At 43.6% G+C, this 24866-nt stretch overlaps 1 protein-coding gene across 1 annotated transcript in view; it reads right to left on the bottom strand.

Moving 5' to 3' along the window:
* Window positions 1-24866, bottom strand: part of LOC124044121 (immunoglobulin superfamily member 3-like) — a 184496-nt gene that overhangs the window by 78172 nt on the left and 81458 nt on the right. Inside the window, exon 3 of the mRNA XM_046363592.1 lies at window positions 7190-7609. Within this exon, the coding sequence (XP_046219548.1) occupies window positions 7190-7609 (420 nt within the window). The remainder of the gene's footprint in view (window positions 1-7189; window positions 7610-24866) is intronic.

The raw sequence follows: 24866 nt of genomic DNA, 5'->3' as shown, positions 1-24866 counted from the left end.
AATAGCCTTGGTTTCTCAAATGACTGCCTCACCTGGTTCACCAACTACTTCTCAGATCGAGAGCAGTGTTTAAAATCAGAGGGCCTGTGGCCGGACATCTGGCAGTCAATATGGGGGTGCCACAGGGTTCAATTTGTGGGCTGACTCTCTTCTCTGTCTTCTCGACACCATTCTGTATACATCCGGCACTTCATTGGTCAATGTGTTAACAAACCTCCAAACGAGCTTCAATGCCATACAACACTCCTTCCGTGGCCTCCAACTGTTTTTAAATGCTAGTAAAACTAAATGCATGCTCTTCAACCGATTGCTGCCTGCACCCGTCCGACTAGCACCATTATTCTGGACGGTTCTGACTTAGAATATGTGGACAACTAGGTGTCTGGTTAGACTCACATTGAGCATCTCCAATCCAAAATTAAATCTAGAATCGGCTTCCTATTTCGTAACAAAGCCTCCATCACTCATGCTGCCAAACATACCGACGTAAAACTGACGATCCTACCGATCCTTTACTTCAGGGATGTCAGCTACAAAATAGCCTCCAACACTCTACTCAGCAAACTGGATGTAGTCTATCACAGTGCTATCTGTTTCGTCACCAATATACTACCCACCATTGTGACCTGTATGCTCTCGTTGGCTGGCCCTCGCTACATATTCGTCGCCAAACACACTGGCTCCAGGTCATCTATAAATCTTTGCTCGGTAAAGCCCCGCCTTATCTCAGCTCACTGGTCACCATAGCAACATCCACCCATAGCATGCGCTCCAGCAGGTATATTTCACTGGTCATCCCCAAAGCCAACACTTACTTTGGCCACCTTGCCTTACAGTTCTCTGTTGCCAATGACTGGAACCTAATTGCAAAAATCACTGAAGCTGGAGACTTATATCTCCCTCTCTAATTGTAAGCATCAACTGTCAGAGCAGCTTACCGATCACTGTCCCTGTACACATCCAATCTGTAAATAGAACACCCAACTACCTCATCCCCATATTGTTATTTATCTTCTTTCTCTTTTGCACACCAGTATCTCAACCTGCACATCATCATCTGCACATCTATCACTCCAGTGTTAATGCTAAATTGTAATTATTTCACCTCTGTGGCCTATTTATTACCTTACCTCCCTAATCTTACTACATTTGCACACACTGTACATAGACCTTTTCTATTGTGTTATTGACAGTACGTTTGTTTATCCCATTATCGGGGCGGCAGGTAGCCTAGTGGTTAGACTGTTGGACTAGTAACCGAAAGGTTGCACGATTGAATCCCAGAGCTGACAAGGTCAAAATCTTTTTTTTCTGCCTTAAACAAGGCAGTTAACCCACCGTTCCTAGGCCGTCATTGAAAATAAGAATTTGTTTTTAACTGACTTGCCTTGTTAAATAAAGGTAAAATATAAAACACTGTGTTGTTGTTTTTGTCGCACTGCTTTGCTTTATCTTGGCCAGGTCGCAGTTGTAAATGACAATGTCAACTGGCCTACCTTGTTAAATAAAGGTGAAATAAAATAAATAAATACAAATGAGGATTCTGTCCATGTCTGGCCTCTCCTCTCTGTTTGTGGGTGATTAGCCAGTGATGGGGCTGTCTCTGGATCCTCTTTCTCTCTCTCCTCAATACACACAGCTTAATGAAGGAGACACGCATGCACACACACACGCAGGTGTACACACGCACATGCCTTGATCTACACCTTTTGTCACGTTACAACACTCCCATCCATTATGGATTATAGGAGAGAGAGAGAAAAGAGAGAGAGAAGAGGGGGTGTAAGAGGCAGAGCTCTTTGTGCCTCTCCTGGCTGACTTAACACTCTTCTGAGACACAGAGAGCCTTCATATCCAACATCCTCTGATCACCATTTGAGGCGGCATCAACCACCGGAGGTTCAGAGCGTTCACTGCTCACAGAAAGAAAACAAATATGTTTCCATTGTTGCAAATGCTTAAGAATCAATTAATAATTCTACCGTCATTCTGCTAATAATCAGTCATCTTATAGATCTGCTGGAATAGTGTTCCTGGAACTGTAGAAAGACACCATTGTTCTGTAGCGTACAAGGGCCCTGTATTTCATGTTGTGTGTTTCAGTGTGTGTGTGTAGCTAAGACTCTGCTCTTGTTCCCGGTCTGCTGGGTTGGAGAGGTCAACAGCTTATTATCAGATCATTATAACAAGAAGCTATATCTCCACACATCTCCCTAGGGCTGTGACAGTAATTGGATAACCGTGACATTGACGGTTTTGGATGAAGACCATCGTGAAAATAGAAGTTCTTTAAAAAATGTTTGAACAACTTTATTTTATTATAGAAATACTTTACCCATAGCGGGAGTGTTAACTATTGATGATATAGTATTGTTTTGATAATTTAGTCTGTCTATTAAACTGTATACATCTCCTCTTTCCAACTATCTGTTGATGCGAAATCAGCAAATCCACAATACGCATGAATAGGAGAGAGTCTGAAGGTCAAGTGGGGAGGTTGTGGGGTGAAAAGTGGGGACCAGGGGTACCTATAGATCCTATAGCCTACAGGGTGACGGTGAATGGTGTTGGATTCTAGCTTGAAATACACTTATTCATGTTACCATACCAGAACTTATTGATTACTTTACATGTAAAATGAATGTATATGTTGGGGTCAATGAAGGGTGGATAAGAACTAGGTGTATGGAAAGTTAATCAGTGGATCCTATGGAAGGAGGCAAAGAGCAACAGTCTGGTTTCAGCCACTGATAAGGATGGACAGTCGTGGATTAGGGAGGAGTTAGGAATCCGGCCCGAGGTCAGGTCAGATGAAGTGAGGGGGAACAGTCTTGTCACACATATATACTTGCATGCCCACAAAGGTTCTAGCAGGAGGCGGGGCCATGACTACACCAGTGAGTGAGAGGAACCAATGAAGTTCCTGACTAGCAACAGACATGTTGGCTATCGAGATGTGCAAGGAGGTGACTCATCCTAGTAGGAGGGTATAAATATATGTGCTTGTGTCAACATGTCTTTGTCTTTTCACCCAGTGGTTGAATACCACACGGAACCCCACTAATCTACAGATGGAAACACACGAGGTGGCTAAAAACACACCTCCATCCTCTGCCAGCTTGCTACCGATGGACCGGCTAGCTGTCTAAATCGCCGTGACCCCAACCAAACTCACTACTCACTGGACCCTTATGATCACTTTGGCTAAGCATGCCTCAACTTAATGTCAATATGCCTTGTCCATTCCTGTTCTGGTTAATGTTTATTGGGTTATTTCACTGTAGAGCCTCTAGCCCTGCTCATTATACCTTATCCAACCTTTCAGTTCTACCACCCACACGCGATGACATCACCTGGTTTCAATGATGTTTCTAGAGACAATATCTCTCTCATCATCACTCAATGCCTAGGTTTACCTCCACTGTATTCACATCCTACCATACCTTTGTCTGCACATTCTACCTTGAATCTATTTTATCGCCCCCAGAAACCTGCTCCTTTTACTCTCTGTTCCAGACGTCCTAGATGACCAATTCTCATAGCTTTTAGCCGTACCCTTATCCTACTCCCCCATTCCTCTGGTGATGTAGAGGTGAGTCCAGGCCCTGCAATGCCTAGCTCCACTCCTATTTCCCAGGTGCTCTCTTTTGATGACTTCTGTAACTGTAATAGCCTTGGTTTCATGCATGTTAACATTAGAAGCCTCATCCCTAAGTTTGTTTTATTCACTGCTTTAGCACACTCTGCCAACCCGGCTGTCCTAGCTGTGTCTGAATCCTGGCTTAGGAAGAACACCAAAAACTCTGAAATCTCCATCCCTAAATACAACATTTTCAGACAAGATAGAACGACCAAAGGGGGCGGTGTTGAAATCTACTGCAGAGATAGCCTGCATAGTTCTGTCCTACTATCCAGGTCTGTAACCAAACAATTTGAACTTCTACTTTTAAAAATCCACCTCTCTAAAAACAAGTCTCTCACCATTGTCGCCTGCTATAGACCACCCTCTGCCCCCAGCTGTGCTCTGGACACCATATGTGAACTGATTGCCCCCCATCTCTCTTCAGAACTCGTGCTGCTTGGTGACCTAAACTGGGACATGCTTAACACCCAAGCCATCTTACAATCTAAGCTTGATGCCCACAATCTCCCACAAATGATCAAGGAACCTACCAGGTACCACCCCAAAGCCGTAAACACGGGCACCCTCATAGATATCATCCTAACCAACTTGCCCTCTAAATACACCTCTGCTGTTTTGAACCATGATCTCAGCGATCACTGCCTCATTGTCTGCATCCGCAATGGGTCAGCGGTCAAACAACCTCCACTCATCACTGTCAAACGCTCCCTGAAACACTTCAGCCAGCAGGCCTTTCTAATCGACCTGGCCCGGGTATCCTGGAAGGATATTGACCTCAACCAGGCATCCTCTACTGATGGAATATTTTTTATTATTTCTTAAATAAACATGCCCCATTGAAGAAATTTAGAACCAGGAACAGATATAGCCCTTGGTTCTCTCCAGACCTGACTGCCCTTAACCAACACAAAACATGCAACTTTTCAGGGAAGTTAAAAACCAATATACACAGGCAGTTAGAAAAGCCATGGCTAGCTTTTTCAAGCAGAAATTTGCTTCCTGCAACACAAACTCAAAAAAGTTCTGGGACACTGTAAAGTCCATGGACAATAAGAACACTCTGTCATCACCGATACATCCACTATAATTGAGAATTTCAATAAGCATTTTTCTGAAACAGCTGCAAATTCTGGACCCTTACAAATCAGCCGGGTTAGACAATCTGGAACCTTTCTTTCTAAAACTATCTGCCGAAATTGTTGCATCCCCTATTACTAGCTAGTTCAACCTCTCTTTCGTGTCGTCTGAGATTCCGAAAGATTGGAAAGCTGCCGCGGTCATCCCCCTCTTCAAAGCAGGTGACACTCTAGACCCAAACTGCTACAGACCTATATCTATCCTACCCTGTCTTTCTAAGGTTTTTGATAGCCAAGTTAACAAACAGATTACCAACCATTTTGAATCCCACTGTACCTTCTCTGCTATGCAATCTGGTGTCAGAGCTGGTCATGCGTGCACCTCAGCCATGCTCAAGGTCCTAAACGACATCATAACCACCATCAATAAGAGACATTACTGTGCAGCCGTATTCATTGACTTGGCCAAGGCTTTCGACTCTGTCAATCACCACATCCTCATCGGCAGACTCGATAGCCTTGGTTTCTCAAATGATTTCCTCGGCTGGTTCACCAACTACTTCTCTGATAGAGTTCAGTGTGTCAAATCGGAGGGCCTGTTGTCCGGGCCTCTGGCAGTCTCTATGGGGGTGCTACAAGCTTCAATTGTTGGGCCGACTCTCTTCTCTGTATTCTTCAATGATGTTGCTCTTGCTGCTGGTGAGTCTCTGATCCACCTCTACGCAGACGACACCATTCTGTATACTTCTGGCCCTTCTTTGTACACTGTGTTAACAACCCTCCAGATGAGCTTCAATGCCATACAGCTCTCCTTCCGTGGCCTCCAACTGCTCTTAAATACAAGTAAAACTAAATGCATGCTTTTCAACCGATCACTGCCTGCACCTGCCCGTCCATCCAACATCACTACTCTGGACGGTTCTGACTTAGAATATGTGGACAACTACAAATACCTAGGTGTCTGGTTAGACTTTAAACTCTCCTTCCAGACTCACATCAAACATCTCTAATCCAAAGTTAAATCCAGAATTGCCTTCCTATTTCGCAACAAAACATCCTTCACTCATGCTGCCAAACATACCCTCGTAAAACTGACCATCCTACCGATCCTCGACTTCGGCAAAGTCATCTAAAAAATGTATTTCAATACTCTACTCAATAAATTGGATGCAGTCTATCACAGTGCCACCCGTTTTGTCACATATACTACCCACCACTGCGACTTGTACACTCTCGTTGGCTGGCCCTCGCTTCATACTCGTCGCCAAACCCACTGGCTCCATCTACAAGACCCTGCTAGGTAAAGTCCCCCCTTATCTCAGCTCACTGTTCAACATAGCAGCACTCACCTGTAGCATGCACTCCAGCAGGTATATCTTTCTGGTCACCCCCAAGGCCAAATGCTCTTTTGGCCGCCTCTCCTTCCAGTTCTCTGCTGCCAATGACTGGAATGAACTACAAAAATCTCTGAAGCTGGAAACACTTATCTCCCTCACTGGCTTTGGACGCCAGCTGTCAGAGCAGATCACATATTACTGCACCTGTACATAGCCCATCTATACTTTAGCCCAAACAACTACCTCTTCCCCTACTGTGTTTGTTTGTTTGTTTTCCTCCTTTGCACCCCATTATTTCTATTTCTACTTTGCACATTCTTCCACTCCACTGACCTTTTTCAGTGTTACTGTAGATTGGAGTAGTGAGGTGAAGAAGATGGCTCTCAGCATCAAAAGAAAACATAACATCACTTATTGAGGCACATTTAGATTTCAAACCTAACGACAATGGAGAACCAGATGACTTGGACCAGTCTGCTTCCATAATATGCGCAAAAACCATAGGAGATCTACTAAGACTTCCAGCACCACAAAAGGGACACTGATAAACAGGACACTGATAAACGGGACACTGATAAACGGGACACTGATAAACGGGACACTGATAAACGGGACACTGATAAACGGGACACTGATAAACGGGACACTGATAAATACCTGGCCGAAGCCCTGCGTTCGGGATTGCTTGACTGGGCCTTTGACAAAAAATAAAGTGTCCTGTATCACCACAGACAAAGGGGTCAACATTGTGGCTGAAGTGAGGCAACTGAACTGGCCTTAGCTAAATTGCTTTGGCCACAATCTTCATCACTTAAAAAAATTCTGCTAATCTCTCCAGTCATATAAAGTGTAGAAGAATTGCATGAACTGTTTTTAAAAAAGGCCATATTTTTCCTGTGCAAAGAAAAGAGAAGAAACATATTTGATAAAGCCTAGTCAAGGCCAATACTCTACCACGCGCTGCATTGAAAAGTTTGCAAACAGTGATTGAGTTATATTAACCTAAATTATGACTATCCAATTTACTAAAATATGCTAATGTTGTTCCTTTGCTTAGTGGGAGATAGTGATCTTCACTCAAAAAGAGTCTGTGTGTGTGTCACACCTCCACACTCCCATCTCCCCCTACTCACCAATGGGCTGTATCCGTAGCTGGGTCTTATCAGCCTGCTTGCGGGTCATGGTGAACCAGCTGCGGTCGGGGTCCTGGATCCACTCTGCAGCCTGGCAGTAGAGCAGGCCCTGGTCAGCAGGCTGCAGCCGGTGGATGGTCAGCCTGTAGGACGTAGGGCTGGTCTTATCCAGTCTCAGGTCTCCTGCAGTCATCCTCTGTTTGTAGGGCGCACCGGCCCGGAGGACAAAGTCTCGGGACAGAGTGAGGATCTCCTGGGGCGACATGGTAGCGTCCTCAGGGGAACGCAGGTACCAACCCACAGACAGGTGTGTGTGCTGCTCTGTCGACCGGGAAACTTCACAGGTGAGCTGGAGCGTGTCACCCTCCACCTGGGAGAGGGTCTGTGGCGGCGCAGTGACAGCGAGGGAGTCGGGGATGACTGCAGGACGAGAGGAGGAAGAAGAGAGAAGAGATGAGTATCACATCAGTGGTTCTATGGCATATGATGACTCACAGATGGAGCACATCGTTTGGTAGGAGGATGGATCAGAGTTGTGGCTTTCATTCCCATATGTCAACTTTAAGTGGCTTTATATGAAAGCATCTGCTGTATGACATTGTTGTTATATTTCTATTACATCAGTTGACACCTGCCCCAGGCGTATAGCATAACCCTCTCAGACATACAGGGCACGCACGCACACACCACACACACAGTGTTCAACCAGCCAGGGCACCTTCTCCTAAATGACAGCCTAACACTGGAACCTCAAACAGAGCATTTCCCTGCAGATCACACACACAAAATATACAGACAATGTATTTGGAATGAGAACACATTTCAGAATGAGCTACTATGTATAGCTGACAACAGAAGCAAACAAACACTTCCGGTTAAAAACAGAGAGGAAAAGCGGGAGAGACAGACGGGACGGGTTTGGGAGGGAGAAGTGGTAAAACCCTCTACCCAGAGACGGGGCTTGGTGGGCGGCAGGATTATTCTGGGATGGAAGATGATGACATGTCCCAGCAGCAGTCAAGAGGATGTGTGTGTGTTTCTCTGAATTGCCTTGTGAAGCCTAACACTGTAATATCATATTTTATAACTTAGCTAGGCATGTTGGCAATAGAACAAGCTTTTAAATTATGCCCAACTGACCCAGATTACAATTTTTTTATGGGCCGTTTTTGGATCGCGTAAACAACAGGAATTGTGTGATGGCGGTGATGTAGGGTTGCATTCCAAACAAACAACTCTACAGGTGTGTTTGCACTAGTTCCTCAATGGCACAGCTAGGAGAGCTCAAAACAGCACCTTATAGTTGCATTGAAATGACTTAGGAACTGTGCACACTTTGGAGAGGTGTGTGTGGCCACTTGGAGACACCAGTTAGTCCTCTTACTTGATCTGTCTTGTGTTGCACCTACCCCACATTTTCCAGGAATATTCTTATCATGTTAGTGAATGTATCCAGAGTATTTTCAGACTGTGTTATCAACAAATGGGGCAAAAAGTACAGACAATACAACATCCACATAAAATCAACAAGTGTAATGTTTGGATTCAGTCTTGTGTCAGGTGAACTGTTGGGTCCTCAACTTTGGTCTAATATTTTCCCCAGAATCTCCAAATTGTTCCCCTTCAATTCCTACCACGCTGATGCATTTCCTATTTCTTCTGTAAGAACCCTTTTAATTTATCCCTATCCATACTGCCAATTCCCACAGTGTAAAGGGTCAATACATCCTGTCTGAATATCTGTCAGCTGGATTCATATCCTGTTCAGGTTCTGTTATCTCAGTGGGAAAAGGCTCATCTAACCGGTTAGGGGCAGTGGGGACTGTGATGTGGTTTAGATCTAATGACAGAGATCACAGCGAAGACACACACACACACACACACACACACACACACACACACACACACACACACACACACACACACACACACACACACACACACACACACACACACACACACACACACACACACACACACACACACACACACACACACACACACACACACACACACACACACACACAGCCCTAGATTGTAGAAAGACATCAGTGTGTAAGACACAATGGGTAGCAGCAGCAGTCATCCTTTTAGCTGGCCTGGATAAATGAATGGAGGATGGAGTAGGCTTTCCAGTAATACAGTGTGGTATTGTCAAGCCCTGGTTAAGATGCTTGGCCATTCAAGGGCTTTGTGAAGATGTATGGTATTGGAGTGTATAGTGCACCAGGCGCATGGTATTGAAGTGGTTTGTAGATTTGAAACATTGTAATTGTTGAGATGTCACATGGGCTAGTTTCAAGCCTGGTGGTATCCATATATCCTGAAGTTATCCTGGTATGACTGAGCACAGATGCTAAAAACAGCTTGATCCCAATCTCTTTCGCTTTGTACGTGTGCGTGCGCGGGCGTGTGTGTGCGCGGGCGTGTGTGTGTGTGTGTGCGTGCGCGGGCGTGTGCGTGTGTGTGTGTGTGTGCGTGCGCGGGCGTGTGTTTGTGTGTGTGTGTGTGTGCGTGCGCGGGCGTGTGTGTGTGTGCGTGCGCGGGCGTGTGTGTGTGTGTGTGTGTGTGTGTGTGTGTGTGTGTGTGTGTGTGTGTGTGTGTGTGTGTGTGTGTGTGTGTGTGTGTGTGTGTGTGTGTGTGTGTGTGTGTGTGTGTGTGTGTGTGTGTGTGTGTGTGTGTGTGTGTGGATTGAGATTCAGAGAGATATCAGGAACAACAGAGACAGCCACCGCTAATGAAATGAGAGAACAAAGAGATCAGAGAAAAGACATAGAAGAGGAGGAGGATCTGTGTTCAACATCAGGTTACTGCAGTTTATCAAGGCACTGGGAAGAATGACAACATGAGAGAGAGATGGATGAAAGACCACAGGAAATAAAGGAATTTGTTTGATTTCTATCCCACTGAAATTGTGGCTATGTAACTCCGGAAATGGAATGCAATATTTAGCATACCAGTATCGAGATTTGGGTTGTATTGAACTGAAATGACTTTGAATTGAACTGAAATTGGTTCAAATTGATCTGAATTAACAATAAATGAGTTACAGTATAAAAGAAATAGAGCCCACACACTCAAAATCTCCACCACTGGTTATACAGTCATAACATAGTATATACACGGCGTGTACAAAACATGAAGAACATCGGCGCTTTCCATGACAGACTGACCAGGTGAAGGCTATGATCCCTTATTGATGTCACTTGTTAAATCCATTTCTATCAGTGTAGATGAAGGGGAGGAGACAGGTTAAAGAAGGATTTTTAAGCTTTTTCGACAATTGAGATATTAATATATGTGCAATTGAGAGGTTGAATATGCAAGACTAAATATTTAAGTGACTTTGAATAGGGTATGGTATGGTTTGTGTCAAGAACTGCAACGCTGCTGGGTTTTCACTCTCAACAGTTTCCTGTGTGTATCAAGAATGGTCCACCACCCAAAGAGCATCCATCCAACTTGTCACAACTGTGGAAAGCATTGGAGTCAGCATCCCTGTGGAATGCTTTGGACACCTTGTAGAGTCCCTGCCCCGACGAATTGAGGCTGTTCTGAGGGCAAAAGGGGGGTGCAACTCAATATGAGCCTTTTATACACTGTTTTTGTGTTGCCCTTTTCAACTTAAATATGTATAGACTGCCTTAATTGGCGCTTGTTTTATGTCTATCAATATGGGTGTGGTACACTCCCGGTGAAACGACCTGACAAACATCCCTGCAGGATGAAAACACTGTGTGTTTATTCATAAAGCTGCGTGGTGGAGCTTATGACTGTGTGGGCTCTATTTCTTTTACACCAACTTTTTTCACCCCACTAAAGGATATGTGTTTGATCACACTTTACTATTAAATGAGTTATAGGCAATCCCTGTCACTAAGGGGAAAGTCTCTTATGACAAGTCTCTGAGTCTGAACGATGGAGGCTTGATATGGGAGTCTCCATATCATGTCTGTGATACAGAGCGTTCAGACAGAATCTGAAATGCCCTATGTAGGGAGAGAAGGTTCAAAGGCATGACGGAGGACTCATTTGGTGAGTAAAAAGCCTAGTAGAGATCACCTCACATACACGGAGAGACCACACTACTAGCCCAATCAAAACGAGGGTGAGTAAAAAGCCTAGTAGAGATCACCTCTCATACACGGAGAGACCACACTACTAGCCCAATCAATACGAGGGTGAGTAAAAAGCCTATTAGAGATCACCTCTCATACACGGAGAGACCACACTACTAGCCCAATCAATACGAGGGTGAGTAAAAAGCCTAGTAGAGATCACCTCTCGTACACGGAGAGACCACACTACTAGCCCAATCAATACGAGGGTGAGTAAAAAGCCTAGTATTGGTGAGTAAAAAGCCTAGTAGAGATCACCTTTCATACACGGAGAGACCACATTACTAGCCCAATCAATACGAGGGTGAGTAAAAAGCATAGTAGAGATCACCTCTCATACCCGGAGAGACCACATTACTAGCCCAATCAATACGAGGGTGGGAAAAAAGGGAGGAAGAGAGATTTCTAACACAGGAGACAGGAGTGGTAAAAAGAGAGGGGAAAAGAAGAGAGAGCCTACTCATTCCACAACAACCCTCCTATGCTACAGCCTCCTGTTGCCATAGCAACCCACCCACTCTACGTTACCAAGGTCACCCCTAAAACAGCCTACACCTCCCGTATATCTCTCACCTGATCCGCCTCTCCCTGTCCCCCTCCCCCAGAACCACCCAAACACTCTGAATAACTGCAAAACAGAAACTTGCTTCTCTTCATCCCCTGGGTTGGCACATGTCCACAAAACAGCTGGGATGGCATGACACAGACAAAAACATATCCCCACCTACGCTACTGTCCCCAAAGCCAATCAAATCCTGTCTGGAATGCATTTAACCAATCAGACATGACACACTGGGGTCATGGTGTGAGGGTCTGATTAGGGCTGTACGAAACAGAACAAACTATTTGGTCCTTTACAAACCTGCTGTATGCAAAATATTGTGTGCTATAGCTTGGAAAATAACTAAATGTTGCTCTGGATGGCAACATAATGATGTTTGTTTCCAACATTAGGGCTGTTTGCCTAAAGAAATTAAATCCACTTTGTGTTTTGCAAAACACTAGTTCGTTGGTCTATCTGAGTAAAACTAAATGTCTGCACTTCAACTGATTGTTGCCCGCAACCGCCCTGCCCGACTAACATCTCTACTCTGGACGGTTATGACTTAGAATATGTGGACAACTACAAATACCTAGGTGTCTGGTTAGACTGTAAACTCTCCATCCAGACTCACATTAAGCATCTCCAATCGGCTTCCGACTTCGCAACAAAGCATCCTTCACTTGTGCTGCCAAACTTACCCTCGTAAAACCGATCCTTGACTTCGGTGATGTCAATTACAAAATAGCCTCCAACACTCTACTCAGCAAATTGGATGTCATCTGTCACAGTGCCATCCTTTTTGTCACCAAAGCCCCATTTACTACCAGCCATTGCGACCTCTATGCTCTCGTTGGCTGGCCCTTGCTACATATTCATCACCAAACCCACTGGCTCCAGGTCCTCAATAAGTCTTTGCTAGATAAAGCCCCACCTTATCTCAGCTTAGTGGTCACCATAGCAACACCCACCCGTAGCACGCGCTCCAGCAGGTATATTTCACTGGTCATCCCTCTTTGGCAGCCTTTCCTTCCAGTTCTCTGCTGCTAATGACTGTAACAAATTGCAAAAATCACTGAAGCTGGAGACTTATATCTCCCTCTCTAACTTTTAGCATCAGCTGTCAGAGTAGTGTACCTGTACACAGCCCATCTGTAAATCAAATCAAATCAAATCAAATCAAATTTTATTTGTCACATACACATGGTTAGCAGATGTTAATGCGAGTGTAGCGAAATGCTTGTGCTTCTAGTTCCGACAATGCAGTGATAACCAACAAGTAATCTAACTAACAATTCCAAAACTACTGTCTTATACACAGTGTAAGGGGATAAGGAACATGTACATAAGGATATATGAATGAGTGATGGTACAGAGCAGCATACAGTAGATGGTATCGAGTACAGTATATACATATGAGATGAGTGTGTAGACAAAGTAAACAAAGTGGCATAGTTAAAGTGGCTAGTGATACATGTGTTACATAAGGATGCAGTCGATGTTGTAGAGTACAGTATATACATATGCATATGAGATGAATAATGTAGGGTAAGTAACATTATATAAGGTAGCATTGTTTAAAGTGGCTAGTGATATATTTACATCATTTCCCATCAATTTCCGTCAATTTGTAAATAGCCCACCCAACTACCTCAACCCCATATTGTTTTTTTTTTTTTTTTTCACCCCAGTATCTCTACCTGCACATCATCATCTGCACATCTATCACTCCAGTGTTAATGATAAATAATTGTAATTATTTTGTCTCTATGGTCTATTTATTGCCTTACCTCCCTAATCTTACTACATTTGCACACACTGTACACATCTTTTTCTATTGTGTTATTGACTGTGCATTTGTTTACCCCATATGTAACTCAGTGTTGTTGTTTTTGTCGCACTGCTTTGCTTTATCTTGGCCAGGTTGCAGTTGTAAATGAGAAGTTGCTCTCAACTAGCCTACCTGGTTGAATAAAGGTGAAATATATTTAAAAAATAAGCCGCCTCAAATGCCGTTTTAGAGAATATGGCAGTATGTCCAAGCGGCCTCACAACCGCAGACCACGTTGTAACGCTCGTCGGAAGAAGTGGACCAAGGTGCAGCGTGGTACGTGTTCATGATTCTTTATTTAATCACCAAACAAAGAACAACGAACATCACGTTCTGAAGGCTACACAGAGCTAACAAAAAATAACATCCCACAACCTAAGGTGGCAAAACAGGTTGGCTAAGTATGATTCCCAATCAGAGACAACGATACACACTGACCAAACTAAATAGAGACATAAAAAGGGGCGTGACACACGTGTACACTAGAGGTCAAAAGTTTTAGAACACCTACTTATTCAAGGATTTTTCTTTATTTTTACTATTTTCTACAATGTAGAATAATAGTGAAGACATCAAAACTATGAAATAACACATGGAATCATGTAGTAACCAAAAAAAGTGTTAAACAAATCAAATATATGTTACATTTGAGATTCATTAAATAGCCACCCTTTACAATGATGACAGATTTGCACACAGCTTCACCTGGAATGCTTTTCCAACAGTCTTGAAGCAGTTCCCACATATGCTCAGCACTTGTTGACTGCTTTTCCTTCACTCTGCGGTCCGACTCATCCCAAACCATCTCAACTTGGTTGAGGTCGGGTGATTGTGGAGGCCAGGTCATCTGATGCAGCACTCCATCACTCTCCTTCTTGGTAAAATAGCTCTTACACAGCCTGGAGGTGTGTTGGGTCATTGTCCTGTTGAAAAACAAATGATAGTCCCACTAAGCCCAAACCAGATGGGATGGCGTTTCGCTGCAGAATATTGTGGTAGCCATGCAGGTTAAGTGTGCCTTGAATTCTAAATAAATCCCAGAGTGTCACCAGCAAAGCACCCCCACACCATAACCCCTCCTCCTCCATGCTTCACGGAGGGAAATAAACATGCAGAGATCCTCTGTTCAACCACGCAGCATCTCACAAAGACATGTCGGTTAGAACCAAAAATCTCAAATTTGGACTCATCAGACCAAAGGACAAATTTCCACCAGTCTATTGTCCATTGCTCGTTTTTCTTAGCCCAAGCAAGTCTCTTCTTATTTATTGTGTCCGTTAGTAGTGGTTTATTTTCAGCATTTTGACCATGAAGGCCTGATTCTCCTCTGAACAGTTGATGTTGAGATGTGTCTGTTACTTGAACTCTGTGAAGCATTTACTTGGGGCTGCAATTTCTGAGACTGGTAACTCTAATGAACTTATCCACTGCAGCAGCGATAACTCTGGGTCTAACATTCCTGTGGCGGTCCTCATGAGAGCCAGTTTCATCATAGCGCTTGATGGTTTTTGTGACTGCACTTGAACAAACTTTCAAAGTTCTTGAAATTTTCCGTATTGACTGAACTTAATTTCTTACGACAGTAATGATGGAGTGTCGTAATGATGGACTCTCTTTGCTTATTTGAGCAGTTCTTGCCATAATATGGACCTGGTCTTTTACCAATTGGGGTTATCTTCTGTATACCAGCCCTACTTTGTTACAACACAACTGATTGGCTCAAATGCATTAAGAAGGAAAGAAATTCCACAAATTAACAAAATTAGCACACCTGTTAATTGAAATGCATTCCAGGTGACTACCTCATGAAGCTGTTTGAGAGAATGACAAGAGTGTGCTAAGCTGTCATCAAGGCAAAGAGTGGCTATTTGAATATATCTCCCTTTTTTGGTTACTACATGATTAATATAAGAGTTATTTCATAGCTTTGATGTCTTCACTATTATTCTACAATGTAGAAAATAGTACAAATAAAGAAATAAATGAATGAGAAGTGGTGATAAACTCATTCGGATTGGCACCCACGTCTAAGCCCCTGCCCAGTCATTTGAAATCCATAGATTACGGCCTAATGAATTAATTTCAATTGACTAACTTATATGAACAGTATCTCAGTAAAATTGTTTAAATTGTTGCATGTTTAGTTTATATTTTTTGTTCAGTATAATTAGGGTCCCATGGGAAACACTGACCAACACTTTGGTTCCTACTCTGTCACAACCATCTCCACCCTTACGTTTAAATAATTGTCATGCCAAACAAAACTGCATTCCATGTGTCCACTGTATTTAAACTGACAAATTAAAAGTATTTATGTCTTTTTATGATTTCAACAGTTCACCCAAGTGTTTTGATCTATTATCATAATTCAAATCTTGGGTCACAAAAAACAAAGTAAATTCTATTTCTTTGCCCTTATCGTGCAGCCCTGGTAAACACAGATGTGATCTCCTTGAGATTCTCCCAGTCGCTCTTTGACCTCAATCTGAGTAAGATTAAGGATGAGGCGATGGACACATGCACGATGTGTATGCCTGCGCACATACACTACAGGAGTGTGGACTTGGCCTAAATCTGGGAGAGAATTCAAGGACAGGCACCTGGCCAAGCCCATACTACTGCTGCTAGTAGTGGACTTGTTTTCTCTTAAGTAAGATATAGTACTATGATGAGCAGTCTAGAAACAGGCTACAATCACAACATGCTTGGTTGAAATTATATGGTTTTATTTGCCACCCACCAGATTTTCAAAAGGCATCACCAGGTGCGTTAAATAACAGTGGGTGTGTGGACTGGAATCTCTCCCCTCCCCCTTGCTTTCTCCACTCATTATTCTGACCCATCTCTCTTCCACCCCCTCATCACCCTCTCTGCATCACTTTCACCCCATCTCCATCATCCTCCTCTATCCATCTCTCTTCTACTCCATCCTGCTCTCTCCATCTCTCTTCGACCCCATCCTCCTCTCTCCATCTCTCTTCTACCCCATCCTCCTCTCTCCATCTCTCTTCTACCCCATCCTCCTCTCTCCATCTCTCTTCTACACCATCCCCCTCTCTCCATCTCTCTTCTACCCCATCCTCCATCTCTCTTCTACCCCATCCCCCTCTCTCCATCTCTCTTCTACCCCATCCTCCATCTCTCTTCTACCCCATCCTCCATCTCTCTTCTACTCCACCCTCCTCTCTCCATCTCTCTTCTACCCCATCCCCCTCTCTCCATCTCTCTTCTACCCCATCCTCCATCTCTCTTCTACCCCATCCTCCATCTCTCTTCTACCCCATCCCCCTCTCTCCATCTCTCTTCTACCCCATCCCCCTCTCTCCATCTCTCTTCTACCCCATCCTCCTCTCTCCACCTCTCTTCTACCCCATCCTCCATCTCTCTTCTACCCCATCCTCCATCTCTCTTCTACCCCATCCTCCATCTCTCTTCTACCCCATCCTCCATCTCTCTTCTACCCCATCCCCCTCTCTCCATCTCTCTTCTACCCCATCCTCCATCTCTCTTCTACCCCATCCTCCATCTCTCTTCTACCCCATCCCCCTCTCTCCATCTCTCTTCTACCCCATCCCCCTCTCTCCATCTCTCTTCTACCCCATCCCCCTCTCTCCATCTCTCTTCTACCCCATCCTCCTCTCTCCACCTCTCTTCTACCCCATCCTCCATCTCTCTTCTACCCCATCCTCCATCTCTCTTCTACCCCATCCTCCATCTCTCTTCTACCCCATCCTCCATCTCTCTTCTACCCCATCCTCCATCTCTCTTCTACCCCATCCCCCTCTCTCCATCTCTCTTCAACCCCATCCTCCTCTCTCCACCTCTCTTCTACCCCATCCTCCTCTCTCCATCTCTCTTCTACCCCATCCCCCTCTCTCCATCTCTCTTCTACCCCACCCCCCTCTCTCCATCTCTCTTCTACCCCATCCTCCATCTCTCTTCTACCCCATCCCCCTCTCTCCATCTCTCTTCTACCCCATTCTCCATCTCTCTTCTAACCCAACCCCCTCTCTCCATCTCTCTTCTACCCCATCCTCCTCTCTCCTTCTCTCTTCTACCCCATCCTCCTCTCTCCATCTCTCTTCTACCCCATCCCCCTCTCTCCATCTCTCTTCTACCCCATCCTCCATCTCTCTTCTACCCCATCCCCCTCTCTCCATCTCTCTTCTACCCCATCCCTCTCTCCATCTCTCTTCTACCCCATCCTCCTCTCTCCATCTCTCTTCTACCCCATCCCCCTCTCGCCATCTCTCTTCTACCCCATCCCCCTCTCTCCATCTCTCTTCTACCCCATCCCCCTCTCTCACATTTCCCTCTCTGAAGTGTTGTCGCTGGTCCCTCTGGCTGGCCTTTCATGTAGAGTCCCACAACATCAGAGAGAGATGTGACATGGCCAGATAAACGAGGGAGGAAAAGAGAAATGGAGAGACAGAAGGAGAGGTAAAGATGAAAACTTGAGCAGTTTGATCTGCAATGTCAACTTCAAACCCCTATCTTAACATCAAACCTTTATTTAACCATTGAAGTTACACTGAAGAAATTATCTTTTTGAACATGAACAGAAAGAGTAGATTAAAGTAACGTGTGTGTGTGTTTTCCTATCAACTGTGATGGTCAACTCTCATTATCAGATGTCTTGTAATGGGAACTGCATATTACAAGACTTAATGGCAGCACTGAGTTACTAAGTGCCCACTGCCACACAATAATTAGTAATAATCCATACATTAAGTTACCGTCAATGGGTTATTATCAATTAAATGTCACAATATGGCAGTTGGAACAAAAAATCTCAAATTCGGACTCATCAGACAAATAATACAGATTTCCACCAGTCTAATGTCCATTGCTTGTGTTTCTTGGTCCAAGCAAGTCCCTTCTTATTATTGGTGTCCTTTAGTAGTGGTTTCTTTGCAGCAATTTGACCATGAAGGCCTGATTCCCACAGTCCCCTCTGAACAGTTGATGTTGAGATGTGTCTATTACTTGAACTCTGTGAAGCACTTATTTGGGCTGCAATCTGAGGTGCAGTTAACTAATGAATGTATCCTCTGCAGCAGAGGTAACTCTGGGTATTCCTTTCCTGTGGTGGTCCTCATGAGAGACAGTTTCATCAAAATGCTTGATGGCTTTTGCAACTGCACTTGAACAAACTTTCAAAGATATTGAAATTTTCCGTATTGCTGACCTTCATGTCTTAAAGTAATGATGGGCTGTCTCTCTGCTTATTTGAGCTGTTCTTAACATAATACGGACTTTGTCTTTTACCAAATAGGGCTATCTTCTGTATACCACCCCTATCTTGTCACAACACAACTGATTGGCTCAAATCCATTAAGAAGGAAAGAAATTCCATGAATTAACTTTTAACAAGGCACACCTGTTAATTGAAATACATGTCAGGTGACCACCTAATTAAGCTGGTTGAGAGAATGGCAAAAGTGTGTAAAGCTGTCATCAAGGCAAAGGGTGACTACTTTGAAGAATCTCCCTTTTTTGGTTACTACATGATCCATGTGAGTTATGTCATAGTTTTGATGTCTTCACTATTATTCTACAATGTAGAAAATAGTCAAAATAAAGAAAAACCCTTGAATGAGTAGTAGTGTAACCACTCCAGTCCAGGACCTGCACATGTTCCTTCTTCACCTGCAGGATCGTCTGAGACCAGCCAACTGGACAGCTGATGAAACTGAGAAATATATATTTCTGTAATTAAGCAATTTAGTGGTGATAAACTCATTCAGATTGCCTGTGCCTGGCACCCAAATATACAAATATATTTAGATTTGTTTAACAATTATTTAGCTACTACATGATTCCATGTGTTATTTCATAGTTTGGATGTCTTCACTCTTAATCTACAATGTAGAAAAGTGTAGGTGTAGTAGGTGTGTCCAAACTTTTGACTTGTACTAATAATCATACAGTTGAAGACGGAAGTTTACATAAACCTTAGCCAAATACATTCAAACTCAGTTTCACAATTGCTGATATTTATCCTAGTAAACATTCCCTGTTTTAGGTCAGTTAGGATCACAACTTTATTTTAAGAATTATTTCAGCTTTAATATCACATTCCCAGTGGGTCAGAAGGTTACATACACTCAATTAGTATTCGGTAGCATTGCCTTTAAATTGTTAAACTTGGGTCAAACGTTTTGGGTAGCCTTCCACAAGCTTCCCAGAATAAGTTGGGTTAATTTTGGCCCATTTCTCCTGACAGAGCTGGTGTAACTGAGTCAGGTTTGTAGGCCTCCTTGCTCGCACACGCTTTTTCAATTCTGCCCACAATTTGTCTATGGGACTGAGGTCAGGGCTTTGTGATGGTCACTCCAATACCTTGACTTTGTTGTCCTTAACCACTTGCTCCTACCTGGCACGCAGGAGCTCCCATCTAGAGCTCTGGAAATGCAAATGCACTACGCTAAATGCTAATAGTATTAGTTAAAACTCAAACGTTCATTAAAATACACATGCAGGGTATTGAATTAAAGCTACACTCGTTGTGAATCCAGGCAACAAGTCAGATTTTTAAAATGCTTTTCGGCGAAAGCATGAGAAGCTATTATCTGATAGCATGTAACACCACAAAAGACCCGCAGGGGACGTAAACAAAATAATTAGCATATTCGGCGCTACACAAACCGCACAATAAAATATAAAACATTCATTACCTTTGACCATCTTCTTTGTTGGCACTCCTAGATGTCCCATAATCACTATTGGGTCTTTTTTTCGATTAAATCGGTCCATATATAGCCTAGATATCGTTCTATGTAGACTGCATGATAAACGGAAAAAAGAGCGTTTCATAACATAACGTCATTTTTTAAAATTCAAAAAGTCGACGATAAACTTTCACAAAACACTTCGAAATACTTCTGTAATGCAACTTTAGGTATTAGTACACCTTAATAAGCGATAAAATTCATCAGGAGGCGATGTAACTTCTATAGGTGTCGTCTGAAAAAAAAACATGGCCGAGAGAGCTCGACCAAAACATCCGGTCGGAGAACGGAGGGAAGGAGTTCCCTTGAACCGGTTAGACCAAGAATCAATTGCGAATCAAATGACAAGACTCTAGACAACGTGTGGTAGCTGTAGGCGCTGAAAGCTCGGTCTCATGTAATTCGGTTCACTTTGAACAATTCCTGGAAGTAAGCGCAAGGATATTTATTTCCATTTTCAGTGATCAGGTTTTCCTGCGCTATTCGATGAAACTCACGCTCTGTTAAAGTCACAGCCGTGATTTAACCAGTTTTAGAAACGTCAGAGTGTTTGCTATCCACACATACTAATCCTATGCATATACTATATTCCTGGCATGAGTAGCAGGGCGCTGAAATGTTGCGCGATTTTTAACAGAATGTAGAAAAAGTAGAGGGTCGACTTAACAGGTTAAGCCATTTTGCCACAACTTTGGAAGTATGCTTGGGGTCATTGTCCCATTTGCGACCAAGCTTTAACTTCCTGACTGATGTATTGAGATGTTGCTTCAATATATCCACATAATTTCCCTTCCACACGCAGCCATCTATTTTGTGAAGTGCACCAGTCCCTCCTGCAGCAAAGCACCCCCACAACATGATGCTGCCAATCACGTGCTTCACGGTTGGGATGGTGTTCTTCGGCTTGCAAGTCTCCCCATTTTCTCTACAAACATAACAATGGTCATTATGGACAAACAGTTACATTTTTGTTTCATCAGACCAGAGGACATTTCTCCAAAAAGTATGATCCTTGTACCCATGTGCAATTGCAAACCGTAGTCTGGCTTTTTTATGGCGGTTAAGAAGCAGTTGCTTCTTCCTTGCTGAGCGGCCTTTCAGGTTATGTCGATATAGGACTCGTTTTACCGTGGATATACAGTGGTGAGAACAAGTATTTGATACACTGCTGATTTTGCAGGTTTTCCTACTTACATAGCATGTAGTGGTCTGTAATTTATTTTATCATAGGTCCACTTCAACTGGGAGAGACAGAATCTAAAACAAAATCCAGAAAATCACAGTGTATGATTTTATAGTAATTAATTTGCATTTTATTGCATGACATAAGTATTTGATATATCAAAAAAGCAGAATTTAATATTTGGTACAGAAACCTTTGTTTGCAATTGCAGAGATCATTCGTTTCCTGTAGTTCTTGACCAGGTTTGCACACACTGCAGCAGAGATTTTGGCCCACTCCTCCATACAGACCTTCTCCAGATCCTTCAGGTTTCGGAGCTGTCGCTGGGCAATACGGACTTTCAGCTCCCTCCAAAGATTTTCTATTGGGTTCAGGTCTGGAGACTGGCTAGGCCACTCCAGAACCTTGAGATGCAACTTACGGAGACACTCCTCTGTTGCCCTGGCTGTGTGTTTTGGGTCGTTGTCATGCTGTAAGACCCAGCCACGACCAATATTCAATGCTCTTACTGAGGGAAGGAGGTTGTTCGCCAAGATCTCGCGATACATGGCCCCATCCATCCTCCCCTCAATACGGTGCAATCGTCCTGTCCCCTTTGCAGAAAAGCATCCCCAAAGAATGATGTTTCCACCTCCATGCTTCACGGTTGGGATGGTGTTCTTGGGGTTGTACTCATCCTTCTTCTTCCCCCAAACACGGCGAGTGGAGTTTAGACCACAAAGCTCTATTTATGTCTCATCAGACCACATGACCTTCTCGCATTCCTCCTCTGGATCATCCAGATGGTCATTGGCAAACTTCAGGCGGAACTGGACATGCGCTGGCTTGAGCAGGGGGACCTTGCGTGCGCTGCAGGATTTGAATCCATGACGGCGTAGTGTGTTACAAATGGTTTTATTTGAGACTTTTGTCCCAGCTCTCTTCAGGTCATTGACCAGGTCCTGCCGTGTAGTTCTGGGCTGATCCCTCACCTTCCTCATGATCATTGATACCCCACGAGGTCAGATCTTGCATCTAGTCCCAGACCGAGGGTGATTGACCGTCATGTTGAACTTCTTCCATTTTCTAATAATTGCGCCAACAGTTGTTGCCTTCTAACCAACCTGCTTGCCTATTGTCCTGTAGCCCATCCCAGCCTTATGCAGGTCTACAATTTTATCCCTGATGTCCTTACACAGCTCTCTAGGTCTTGGCCATTGTGGAGAGGTTGGAGTCTGCTTGATTGAGTGTGTGGACAGGTGTCTTTTACACAGGTAAAGACGTCAAACATGCAATAAAATGCAAATTAATTACTTAAAAATCATTAAATGTGATTTACTGGATTTTCGTTTTAGTTTCCGTCTCTCACAGTTGAAGTATAACTATGATAAAAATTACAAAATCAGCAGTGTAACAAATACTTGTTCTCCCCACTGTAGATACTTTTGTACCTGTTTCCTCCAGCATCTTCACAAGGTCATTTGCTGTTTTTCTGGGATTGATTTGCACTTTTTGCACCAAAGCACGTTCATCTCTAGGAGACAGAACTTGTCTCCTTCCTGAGCGGTATGAAGGCTGCGTGGTCCCATGGTGCTTATACTTGCATACCATTGTTTGTACAGTTGAACGTGCTACCTTCAGATGTTTGTAAATTGCTCCCAAGGATGAACCAGACTTGTGGAGGTCGACAATTATTTTTTCTGAGGTCTTGGCTGATGTCTTTAATTTTGCACGCCCAATTTTTCAGCTTTTGATTTGTTAAAAAAGTTTGAAATATCCAATAAATGTCGTTCCACTTCATGATTGTGTCCCACTTGTTGTTGATTCTTCACAAAAAAATACAGTTTTATATCTTTATGTTTGAAGCCTGAAATGTGGCAAAAGGTCGCAAAGTTCAAGGGGGCCGAATACTTTCGCAAGGCACTGTATATACATGTGTATATACAGTATATCAAACAATATATAGCCCTCTGTTAGCTTGTTAACTAGCCATATTGACGTGATCAGTTGTTAGCTAGCTAGCTAGCCAATTTGACATGATCCATCAATCAATGGAGCCCATAATTTCTGTCAGCAGTAATTGTGATTAAACAGTGTTGAAAGGAGATGTTAGGTAACTTCGATAGGTAGGCCTACAGTTGTGGCCAAAAGTTGAGAATGACACAAATATACATTTTCACAAAGTCTGCTGCCTCAGTTTGTATGATGGCAATTTGCATATACTCCAGAATGTTATAAAGAGTGATCAGATGAATCGCAATTAGATGAATTGCAATTAATTGCAAAGTCCCTCTTTGCCATGCAAATGAACTGAATCGAATAACAGACTGGAAGCTTCCAAAGGAGGGTGGTGCTTGGAATCATTATTCTTCCTCTGCCAACCATAGTTACCTGCAAGGAAACACGTGCCGTCATCATTGCTTTACACAAAAAGGGCTTCACAGGCAAGGATATTGCTGCCAGAAAGATTGCACCTAAATCAACCATTTATCGGCTCATCACGAACTTCAAGGAGAGCGGTTCAATTGTTGTGAAGAAGGCTACAAGGCAACCAATAAAGTCCAGCAAGCACCAGGACCGTCTCCTAAAGTTGATTCAGCTGTGGGATCAGGGCACCATCTGTACAGAGCTTGCTCAGGAATGGCAGCAGGCAGGTGTGAGCCCATCTGCACGTACAGTGAGGCTAAGACTTTTGGAGGATGGCCTGGTGTCAAGAAGGGCAGCAAAGAAGCCACGTCTCTCCAGGAAAAACATCAGGGACAGACTGATATTCTGCAAAAGTGTCACGTTCGTCATAAGGAATAGACCAAGATGCAGCGTGGCATGCCTCCATCCTTTATTTTGAAATAGAAAACTTCAAAGAACAAACGAAATGAACAAACTGTAAGGTCCTGGGTGCCGTGAGGGTGAAATCAGGCGCAGGAAAGTAGAGTTGAATAAAGTGTTTTTTTTAATGCACACACAGTGATCTACGGTCACCCCACTTACGGATGCTCAAACCAAATGCCCCAGACACAGGGAAACGAAAACAGTCTAGCACTAAATACACAAACATGTACATCTAATGCAAACAATAGGGTTACAATAATCAATCCCGCACAAAGAACCAGGCGGGCCGGCTGACTAATAAAGCCTCACTAATTATAACCAACTCAAAATAGGTGCACTCAATAAACACATAAGGAGGGGGAGAAAATAATCAGTGGCAGCTAGTAGGCCGGCGGCGACGACCGCCAAGCGCCACCCGAACGGGAAGGGAAGCCACCTTCGGTCGGAGTCGTGACAAACGAAACG

Source organism: Oncorhynchus gorbuscha, linkage group LG09, assembly GCF_021184085.1.
Source record: "Oncorhynchus gorbuscha isolate QuinsamMale2020 ecotype Even-year linkage group LG09, OgorEven_v1.0, whole genome shotgun sequence".
In the NCBI taxonomy this organism is placed as follows: Eukaryota; Metazoa; Chordata; class Actinopteri; order Salmoniformes; family Salmonidae; genus Oncorhynchus; species Oncorhynchus gorbuscha.
Note: the sequence above shows the minus strand (reverse complement) of the source record. Positions and strands in the feature narration are given on the sequence as shown.